Source organism: Bidens hawaiensis, unplaced genomic scaffold (assembly GCF_021521415.1).
Source record: "Bidens hawaiensis isolate Kalapana, Puna unplaced genomic scaffold, B.hawaiensis_p1.1 tig00029364_1, whole genome shotgun sequence".
Taxonomy (NCBI): Eukaryota; Viridiplantae; Streptophyta; class Magnoliopsida; order Asterales; family Asteraceae; genus Bidens; species Bidens hawaiensis.
In genome coordinates this window covers 239,627-251,409 of record NW_027494865.1, presented here as the reverse complement: position 1 = coordinate 251,409, position 11,783 = coordinate 239,627, and the positions used below count along the sequence as shown (strand labels likewise).

The 11,783-nt window shown below is 34.5% G+C and overlaps 1 protein-coding gene across 1 annotated transcript; it reads right to left on the bottom strand.

Annotated features, from left to right (window-relative positions):
- Nucleotides 1–9,653: 9,653 nt before the first annotated feature.
- On the bottom strand, nucleotides 9,654–11,363 carry LOC143578845 (ATP-dependent zinc metalloprotease FTSH 12, chloroplastic-like; the record flags this gene model as incomplete). The annotated part of the gene is made up of 5 exons (XM_077062313.1): nucleotides 11,294–11,363; nucleotides 10,373–10,653; nucleotides 10,223–10,300; nucleotides 9,900–10,142; nucleotides 9,654–9,794 (listed from the first exon to the last, which is right to left on the bottom strand). Coding segments are annotated over exons 1-5 (813 nt in total), but the record flags the coding sequence as incomplete, so codon positions are not given.
- Nucleotides 11,364–11,783: the final 420 nt, after the last annotated feature.

Here is an 11,783-nt window from a genome sequence, read left to right as displayed (position 1 = left end):
GATAATGCCTCCATATCTTGAGAGCATGCACTAGTGCTGCTAGCTCTAAATCATGCGTCGGATAAGTACTCTCATGGACTGTCAACTGTCTAGACGCGTAAGCTATCACCTTTCCTCGTTGCATCAATACGTAACCAAACCCACGATGCGAAGCATCTGTACAAACAACCAAATCCTCGTCACCATCGGGTAAAGCAAGGATTGGAGCTTGCGTGAGTCTCTTCTTTAACTCCTGAAAAGCCTCTTCTAGAAACTTACCCCAACTGAATACTATCGACTTTCGGGTCATACCGGTCAACGGTGCGGCTATCTTGGAGAAACCTTCGATGAATCTCCTATAGTAGCCAGCTAACCCTAGGAAGCTTCGTATATCAGTCGGATTCTGTGGAGTCTTCCAATTCGTTATCGCTTCAATCTTAGCTGGGTCAACGGTAATCCCTTCAGAATTGATCACGTGACCTAGAAATTGCACTTCTCGTAACCAGAACGCGCATTTCGAAAACTTAACATACAACTTCTCTTCCTTCAGAGTCTCCAATACCTCCTTCAGATGCTCAGCATGATCAGACTCGCTCTTTGAATAAATCAATATATCGTCGATGAAGACAATAACTGACTTATCCAACATTGGTCGATACACCCTATTCATCATGTCCATAAATGCTGCAGGAGCATTCGTTAGACCGAATGACATCACGAGGAACTCGTAGTGTCCATACCGCGTTCGGAACGCTGTCTTAGGGATGTATGCATCCTTCACCTTCAATTGATGATAGCCTGATCTAAGATCTATTCGTGAGAACCAACTTGAACCTTGCAGTTGGTCTAACAGATCATCAATCCTTGGCAAAGGATATCTATTCTTTACCGTAAGCTTATTCAACTCGCGATAGTCTATGCACATTCTCATGCTTCCATCCTTCTTCTTCACGAATAGCACTGGTGCGCCCCACGGGGAAACACTTGGTCTTATAAAACCTTTGTCGAGGAGTTCTTGCTGTTGGGACATCAGTTCTTTCATCTCGGACGATGCTAGACGGTAAGGCGCTTTCGCGACGGGTTGGGCTTCTGGTACTAAATCTATCTGAAATTCTATCTCTCGCTCCGGTGGCAACCCCGGAAGATCCTCAAGGAATACTTCTGGGTAGTCGCGCACAATAGGAACATCTTTCATTTCTTTTGTCTCGGCCGTAGCGTTGACAACATGCGCCAGGTAAGCACCACATCCTCACCTTAACAAACCCTCGGCTTTTATCATCGAAATGACATTAAGCCCAGAACTTTCCTTATCGCCATAAACCGTCACCGCACTACCATCCAAGGACTTTAACCTTATTATCCTACTCTTACACACTATCTGAGCTTCATACTGAGACAACCAATCCATTCCCAAAACCATATCGAACCCTCCTAAGGTCATAACATACAAAGTAACAGGGAACTCATTTCCCTCTAACTCTATCTTACAGTTCTTAACCATTCTCATTATTTTAACCAAGTCGTCACTAGCGATTTCTACTATAAAGGTTTCAGACACTCGGAAACATTTCATTTTAGCTAATTTACTAACTGGCGTAGCTACGAAACTTTTGTTCGCACCTGAATCAAACAATACTGAAACGGATATACCGTTTACTAGAAACGTACCTGTCACGACATCTGGAATTTGCTTGGCTTGCTCTTGAGTCAGCATGTAGGCTCTAGTTCTTGGTCTAGCCTGATCAGCATCCTTCTTTTCACTTCCTCCAACTCCCCCATCAGTGCATTCCTTAGCAAAATGGCCCGGCTTACCGCACTTGTAACATGCGGTTTTTGCAGTACAATCCGGAGCATAACGCCCCACATTTCCGCACTTATAGCAGTCATTCGACCCTAGCCTGCATTCTCCTCCATGAGCCTTACCACACTTATGACAAACATCAGATACTTTACCCCACTTGCACTCACCACCATGCATCTTACCACACGTCTAGCACGGTCTCTTCTCCCACACTTTCTGTTTCTTCTCCTTGGAGTTCCACAACTGAGTACCGGGTCGTTTGACATTGACCCACTTCTTATCTTTCTTCTCTTCTTCCACCACAATATCATCCGCAACCATGTTTGCATAAACCATCTCTGCGAGCTCGACAGCAGAGTCAAAGGTAGCAGGTTTACTTGTCCTGACTAGCGTGCGGACTTTCTGTGGCAATCCCCTCACATAACACTTGATCCTCTTAGCCTCAGTGTTAACCATATCGGGTACCAACATAGACATTCGGTTGAACTCGGTGGTATACTCACGATGTGTCATCGTCCTGGCTTTCTGGTTCAGAAATTTCATCTCCGCTCTCTCAACCTCGGCGTCAGCACAGAACTTCTTCATCACTAACTCTTTCAGATCCTCCCACTTCAGAGCCTTAATCTCATCCCGTGTCTTCCTCTGCTCCACACTCTCCCACCAATACATAGCTTCATCCTCGAATGATTGGGTGGCATAACCGACAGCATGGTCGGGACGGCACTCGCTGATTCGGATAATTTTATCCATGGCAGTTATCCATTGAAGAGTAGCGATTGCGTCTCCCAAACCAGTCAGTTAGGCGGGTCACAGCCCTTGAAGGACTTATAGTTGCACCCACCTCGGCCCCTTTTCCTACCATCGGCCTTCACAGACTTAACCTCACTCGAGGCCTCTCTTTCTTTTTCATCATCTTTCCTACCTCCTCTTCCCGCTCCTTCAGCTGTTCTTTCACGGCCTCCAGTAGACCCCTCCGAATTCATGTTTTTCACAGCCGTGGCTACTGCTTGGACAATAGCTGCTTGGATTAAGGGATCTAGCTGAACCCCTTCATTGTTGTTAAGGTTTCCTCCAGCTGCACTTCCTTCTTCTTCGGTGTTGGAAGCTGTTTCTACCGAAGGTCGTTGGACACGACGGGGCCTGCCACGACGTCCAGTGCGGCCTCCTGCTCCAAAAACTTCCCTAGATCCAGCTGGAAAGGAAAACACAAACGTCATCACTCAAGGAACTATTTAGTACAAGGATAGTAAGGCTAACAGGTAATAACAATGGCCAGCTGTGGTTAGCTGATCACGTTACTTTCCGTGTCCTATACACTTCCCTTTATGAGTCTATTTGTGCTGGTTCTACTCTAAACAGTTAATCAATCAAACAATCAAATAATCCTATCCCTAACATTCACATATCCTTTCTTTAGCAATTAAAATAACATTAACATACATACTTAACCATACACTTTACCTTTACTGAGCTTGCTTGAGTGACACATGGCTACCTTAAACTGGCATCTTCGTTCTTTCCTTGCTTAAATCCCATTCTCTGTTCGATTCTAAGCATGTAGGATGCTTAAATCTCTCGAACTTTGCTCTGATACCAACTTGTAAGGCCCCGTTACCAGTGCCCTACATTTGGTGTTGGATTTACTCGTAAACACAGTTCTAAATATCAGAGATAATTAAAACTTTCGTGGAATAATATAAAACATCAACAGCCATTACAAACATTCATCATCTTGTCTTTAAACATAACTTAAACATGTCTTTTAGTTCAAAACAACAAATAGATCTTCAGATGCCAGCTTCTTTATTCTAACGCCATGTGTCCCCACTCAAGCCAGCTGCCTAATTCTACTCACCTGCGTGCATACTAAAAGTCAGCTACGCTGAGTGAGTTCTAGTTAATCACATAACATACAATACGTACACCTACCTTCCATTATACATCCGAAGACACATAATAATTACGTTACTATTTTACTTTCATTACATAACTTCATACATACATACGTACATACTTTATTACTTTCATACTATATATTTATTGTCCATTCTATCTCAGATATTATTAGGGTCTGATCCCTTCCTTTTCTATCTCAGATATTATTAGGGTCTGATCCCTCTTTCCTTTGTCTATCTCAGATATTATTAGGGTCTGATCCCTTACTTCTTCATCTTCGTACATTATGTCTTTACGTACTCGTAACATGCATAACATTCTTTACTCTTTCATACACATTCATACATATATCTATCATACGCATCCATCTATCATATACATACCTCCCTTGTCAATACGTGCAATATCCGAAGATCGTTCACGTACCGACAAGCTTTCGATTACATTCAAGATATACATAATTAACATATAAATCATACATGGCATACACTTACCATTTTAAGGTAAGTGTATTAACTATCACATCGAGTACGCACACAGCCCCGAAAACATAACAAGGAAATGGGGCTAGAAACTCACCTGAATGCGATTACGTTCACCGTTTATAGTTATTCCTTTCTTGAGCTGTGCACAACTAACTGTATAACAATTACACGTATCAATTAACTATTACTACTCGTATTGTATTTCTATCTTTATGTAACCCAAACGAACGGGGGTCCGGGGGCAGCGCCCCTGGCAGCGGGGTCTAGGGGCGGCAACCCCTAGCAGGGTCCAAGGGGCAGAGCCTCTGGCTGGGGTCGAGCTGCTAGGTCAGCTTGGAAAAATTTTATTTCCATTAACTGTCTTAACACATTTTCCATTAGAATTTTAAATAACTTTCTAATTCGCTAACTCATTTGCTATAACGGATTAAGCTTAATTTGCTGGCTAATTCGTTATCATTCATGCCTGATTCGTTAGTTTAATTCGTTACTTTTCATCATCAGATTCGTCCTCTGGTTCGCTACCTTATCATGACGAATTCGGTGAATAACGAATCACTTGATTCGTTATCTGGTTCGTTATCCTCGTTCACTAGTCTAATTCGTTATCTAACGTGACCTGGTCCGTCACGACATTCCAGCACCAACAAGCTCGGGTTCTCGCCTTCGGTTCTTGGTTCGGGTTTGTTTGTGTTTTCCAAGGTGTAGGCTATAGTGTAGAGATGTATAGAAATGGAAAGGTTTAGGGTTTAAGGGGTATTTATACTCCCTTAAGCCCATGGACCTAAGGCCCATTCCATTTCTTATTTCATCTTCTAAAGTCCAAGCCCACCTTCTATTAGATTATTTATTTAAACCGACACACGACACATTATAAGATAAACGAAATTTATTTTATTAATTCTTGACAAAAGCAGGATGTTACACATATATGTAAATTTATGTACTAACAAATTTACATGTGTAAAACAAAACATAGATATGTATAAAGACTAATTTTCAAAATTGTAATCGTAGATATAGATATAAAAAAAGGATAAAATTACTCTCAAAGAACATTAACATACAAAAACATTTATAAAAAACGTTAGTTTTTAAGGGTTCCTTCAAGTTCTTAAATAATTTAACAATTCTGTAATGATACTCATCATATATATATATATATATATATATATAATTGTACCTTTTCAGACTAAGATATAATAATAAATTTTTGTAAACTAAGTTATATAATCGGTTTCTAAAATATCATATTAAATGTGTATTAATTTAAAAAGGTAAATTAGAAAAGATGAGAATATTTTTCATCCTGATTTTAAGCAAATATTTATGCTAATGAGATCTTTTCCTTCTTTTCTCATCAAAAAAAAAATCCTAAAATTAAAAAAAAAACAAATCAAAACTATGAATGTGTAGATTTGACATATATTAAGACAACCTAAATCATTTTGATCATCCGTATAAAAATATATAAAAACACAATAAAGTTAAGTGTATAATATTAATCAAGGGGAATTTGTGTTCACAACTTACAAATGTAAATTAGAAAAACAAAATGAGATGTTTTGAGTCATCCTCATTTCAAGCAAAGAATCATGCTCATGAGATCTTTTACTTCTTTCATAAAATTAAAAAAAAATCCTAAAACTAAAACATAAATCAAAACTATGAATGCACAGATTTAGTTTTCATTTGATCATGACCCTAATACCAAAGATACCACTTAATAAACTTCTTCAACTCGATCGCCAAATCCGTCGTCGGCTTATACCCAAGTTCCCGTCTAGCCAAACTTATATTCGCGTGCGTAAATGGAACATCAATATAACAATCAAAGACTTATTCTCACCAAGCCACACATCATGCTTGGGGTGCAAGTCTTCATCACATAAACTTGAATTCTGTTATCCTGATACATTATTATTAACATTAGTACAAAATTGTATGAATAATACAGTAAAATTAATGAATGTGTAACAATACCATTTCGTCTTGCAAAATCATTTCTATCGACTAATCTTCTCCGAGCTTTGAATTGTCTTTGAGACGCTATAGTTTCAAAATACGCACCTTTAGGACACAGTCACGGTTAAGCACATCCAGTTGATTCAACATTGTGATGTTTGTTGGCTCCATCTTTCTTGTGTTGAAAAATTAAAAATAAACAAGATATTAATTTATGAACAATAACACTTTTAACCAAAAAATAAAAAAAAAAAACAAAATGAATGATATAAGCACGACCAGAAATATAAACCTTACAAACAAACAAATTGGTTTTTGCTAAATATGGTGTGATAGTATAAGAATTATTGTGTGAAAGTCATACTATTTATACACAAGAAGTAAATGATTCAAATTTTGGAGACTTGCGTAAAGAATGAAGGTATTAATGTAATTAATTAAAAACATAAAATTAGGAATTTTGAATTAGCTAAATTTATGGACGAAAATATCTAGGTTGCATTAGGGGATTTTCAAATTTTGAAATACTTGAATGTAATCTTGTTAAATTATATTATAAAGACAAAATAATTAAAATTGATATAGTTAAATCTACTTCATATTTCAACATACAACATTAAGTTATTAATGTAGAAAAATAAGTTACTAATTTATTTATTAACAGTAATATAATTAATCATCAATGTTTTTAATTCCGTATATCTAAAATTGATTATCAATTATCGTATATCTAAAATTAGAATAAATTATGATATATTAAAATCCTTAATCATATGGTTGAAATTTATAAAAATAGTCAACATAATATAATTAATAAGCAATTGAATTATTAAGTAATTGATATAAGTTCTGCAAAAATAAGTTAGTAATTTAATTCCGTAATTAAAGTAATCCTTAATTAAATAGTTGATTTTTTTCCTAATATACACAAATTGATTACAGATCTCAATTTATACTCCAATAGTTATATTTTAATTAGTCAATGGGTCAAATTTCATAAATCTTTAATTAAAACCATTTTTAGTAAAATTAAATTCGTAGTCACATTGACCGGTATGAAATAAAAAAAAGAATATAGTTTCAATTGAATCAAAATACAAAAAATAAAACATGATGATTTAATTGTCCGGTAGTAACGTTGATGGATTGTGAAGACAGTCATAGGTAGGGCGATATACTGTAGATAAAACGTCTGGTTGGTGAACAGCTTCATCGATTATGGACGTTGAACTTACCGGATAAATGAATTGAAAGTAGAGATCCGTGGAAGAGGAAGGAGGCGTGAAAGAGGAGATAATTGATTTGAGTTTTTAGGTTAAACTATAACTTGTGTATATAGAATAATAGAAATAATTGAAATTGATATTAATAATTATAAACTGCATTTGAATCATTAATTTTAATCATTAAAGAGATTAAAGAGAATGGATTTTATATAATTTTAATTTATTTTTGATCATTTTTATTCACATGAAAATTAGAGAAGTGTTAGATATACATGAAAACTTTAAGAAACAACCAATAAGAATAAGCCAAGTTGACTTAAACTTTTTTGTTTTAATTGTATAGTTACATTAGATTTTTGAATGTTTAATATATTTATATTATTTGTTTGAAATTCTAAAATTCTCAATCATATACGTACATTTAAGTAACTAATAGTAAATAGTTGATTATTTAGTTAGGTGTATTGTAAAAGATATTAGTCGTTTAAAAAGTAAAAAAAATAAAATAAAATAAAGTGTTTTCAAATAAACAAATTAACACTTAAATACATATTTTTTATTTACAGTACAAGTGTATTTTTAGAAAAATATTTATCCACATAAATTTGACTTTGTGTAAGTAACAATTAGATAAAGTATATATATTGTATAGCTTGAAGAAATATCAATAAAAATGTGCATAAATATTTAAAAGTAATTATATTTATAAATTACAACATTAATTAATCAATATTATAAATTACAACGTTAATTAATCGGTATTTTTTGTAAGTAAAATTATAGTATTGTTTTAACTTTTTTTTAACAGTGAAATATATATTGTACATTATGAAAATTGAATCCTTAACCATTAAATTCACATCCAAACCATCTTACCATTCCACCAAAGTATGAGTGGCAATGCTATTGTTTTAACTTACAATGAAATATAAACTATACTATATATGCGTAAATATTCAAATATATAGTTGGTAAAAAAGTTTGCAACAAATGATCAAATGTTCCAAAGATATATTGATCGATCTGTACCTCTGTGAACAAAAAATTGTTACACGCCATTTAATAATCTTTTTTTTAATTTAGATTAGTTTCATATATCCATAAAATCTTATCAAATCCTAACGCTGTGTTCCCGAGTCTCATTTAACGAGTGGAGGGGAAGGAAGGGGAATTATGATAGGAAAGAAAGGTAGGGGAAGAAAAATATGTGATTTTATTTCGTGTTCCCGAGTATAATGAAAAGGAAAGGAAAGGGAGAGAAATTAAACATTTTAGATGTTCCCGAGTTAAGAGGAAAAGAAAAGAAAGATACATTTTCCTATTATACCCTTTAAGTAAACCATTACATGAAGTTAGATATAAGGGTAATTTAGGAATTGATAAAAGTTATAATTACAAATAAATATTTTCTCTCCTAATCTCTCAAATTTGGAAGGATGATAATATGCTTAAATATTCTAGCATTTTCCCTCATTTCCCCTCCCCTCCCTTTTTATAAAAAATATCTGGAACATAATTTTTTATATTTTCCTCTTTTTTCCTTCCCCTCCCCCATTAAAATTTCAGCTTATATAAACTATTTTTTTTATTAAGTACCAGATAGCCTAATCATCAATAACATCATGCATAACATCGCACGGTATTCTTAATTTTGTTCAATCGTTCCTCAAAGTTGTATTCAATCGAGGGCTCAGTACAAACACCATCCAATATTGCTTCAATATTTTGTATTATTCAGTTAGACACTTTTGTTTTGCAATATATATTTTTTTACCAATTCAGTAAAAAAGATATGATTTTGCTTATGTGTACACATACACATAGCACCAAAGGTTGTTGATTGAAAGATGTACATCGGCAGAACCACATGCGGGTCAAGGGGTCCGGTGGCCAGAGTTTCTCTAAGGTTTCTCTAAGGGGGTGTTTGGTACAGAGAATGAGAATTGTAGAGAAATGGAATAGAGAAATGGAATTGCAGAGAAAGGGAATTGGTCTGGAGAATGAGAATTGACTGTTCTGTTTGGTAGTACAGAGATTTCAGTAGAGAAATATAGCTGAGAATCATTTCTCTTGTTTGGTACATAGGAAATAAACAGAGAATTATATCAACTTTATCATTAGCACAAGTATTTTTTTAATAACAAATATTTATTAAAAAATAAAAAACATATAAAAAGATGCATAAATTCCAACCAAATATTTAGTAATGAAACGAACTTCCTGCCGAACAAATGACTGAACGTTCAGTTCATTTGCAGGCCTATTTCAAATATTTGATCATACAAAAATATTTAAAATTACCCGAACAAACTTGACTTCTTTCTCATAATATTGCATAGGATTCCGCATGTAAATCATTAATTCATCCAAAAGATCCCAAACATCTCCACCTAACACTACATCCTTATACATTGATTTTGTTTCATCAACTTCTCTAACTGGCTGCAGTTGTAAAATGAATTTAACATAAAAATAAAAAAAAATTGGCCATGAAATATGTATATATCTAACAAGAAAGTAAGTTTTATATGAAGATTATAACGTTACCATGATAAAGTTTTCGGCATAAGCCATGTCAAAAAGCTGATTATACTTCTTGTAGAGGAATCTTTTTGAAGTAATGTGTAAAAGCATTAGCGATTCCCTTAAAAACCACAAAACCAAGATTCCGGGAAGTAATGCAATTATAAACTTTAATAAGTAATAGCTTTGCTTCCTTTGAAGTAAGTCAACTTCAGCTCCTGAATTTGTGATCATTTCAAAAAGGTATGGATCAAGAGGCATATCAACCTATAGAAAACAACCCGAATCAGTCAAAGTCAAAGGAAAAGGTTGCAGAGTTTTTAATATATTAAAAGTATGAAACTTACAACATATTCTAGAGGGAACCCTTCATTCATTGTTACATATAATGTTTTCAGGTCCTCAGTGAACACAACAGCAGCCACCTGTCAAAGCTCTATATTGAGAAAAATGAAGTGTTCAGAAAGAGAAATCTAAGAAAAAGTCACATGTCTGACCTCAGAATGTTCAAGTTTTTCAAGAAAATAAGTGTAAGGCAGTTTAGGGCGGTAACGCCACCATTTTTTTGATATCCAAAGTGCTCTAACGCCTTGTGTGCCTTTGGCTTTCGCCTTTGCATCTTCTTCACGAAGACTTTTTTCAACCTCTTTCATGTCAAATTCAATTGCATATTTAGCACGTGATGAATCTAACTGTTCGGCTAATTGCTCCCTTCTCAGAATATCTTTCCATATTTGCAGGCTTTCTTGCCATGTTCCTTTAGTTTCTTGATTATTATCTAGCAACAGAAAACCATCAGATATTTTTACTAAACATTAGTAGACTTGTAAACAAACCAAACGCTCAATGAACAGTTCGTGAACCATTCGTTTATGTTCGTTTATTTACGTACGAACATGAACACAAAGTTTTGTTCATTTAGTTAAACGAACGAACATGATTACTTGTCCCGTTCGCTCATTTATGTTCATGAACGTTCGTTTACGTTTTTTCATTTAAATTATTTTATGTTCGTTGGTTTACGAATTTTTTAGGTCGTTAACATATTCATTTAAATTTTTAGGCCCATTAAAGTTTACTCTAGTCTAAATAACTTTTTAGACCACAAACATTGTTGTTGACATTTACTTTTAATAGGTTTTAGTTCAGTTATGTTGTTCATCTATGTTTGTTTGTTTAAGTTCCTGAACCGTTCGTTTATACTTTATGCTGTTAACAAACAAACATAGACGAATACGTTCATTTTCTTAACAAACAAACACACACAAGAAAACCCTGTTCATTTATTTGTTCGTGTTCAAACGCTTGTTCGGTTAAAGCTAAATGAATGAACGAACATGAACATGCTCCGTTTGTGTTCATTCGATTCATTTAAAGGCCTAAACATTAGATACAAAAATGGCATTTCTAAAACTAACCTGAAAGCCCTAATTCTTCCTGAAGTTTATTCTTATCCTGTGTCTTCAATTTCACAACCTGAAAGCTCATGTTTTCATTTTCATCCTCACCTTTAAAGCTACAAATTACACAAAACTATAAATTTATGTACGTGTGACTTTTTTCTAACCAAATTGGATGAAGATTGAAGTTAAGTTAAATCGTGTTACTTGATAGGAACTTAAATCGCCGGATGCACACAGCCCTTGTAATCGACCATTTACTCATGTTACAACTTTATGTATCAAGTAAGAATGAAAAGTACCTGGGTCATGGGTAATATACTGAAACCCCATATATAAAATGGCTTTCATCCTTGGTTCAAATAGATATACAGAGAAACTGATACGAAGATGAAGAAATCGTAGTTATAAAGAACATGTTAATGTGACGGAAGAGTGAAGGAGCAGAAGCAAGCAAAATCGTAAAGTAGGGTTTCAAAAATCAAAGATATGTTGTTAAAGAAGAAGG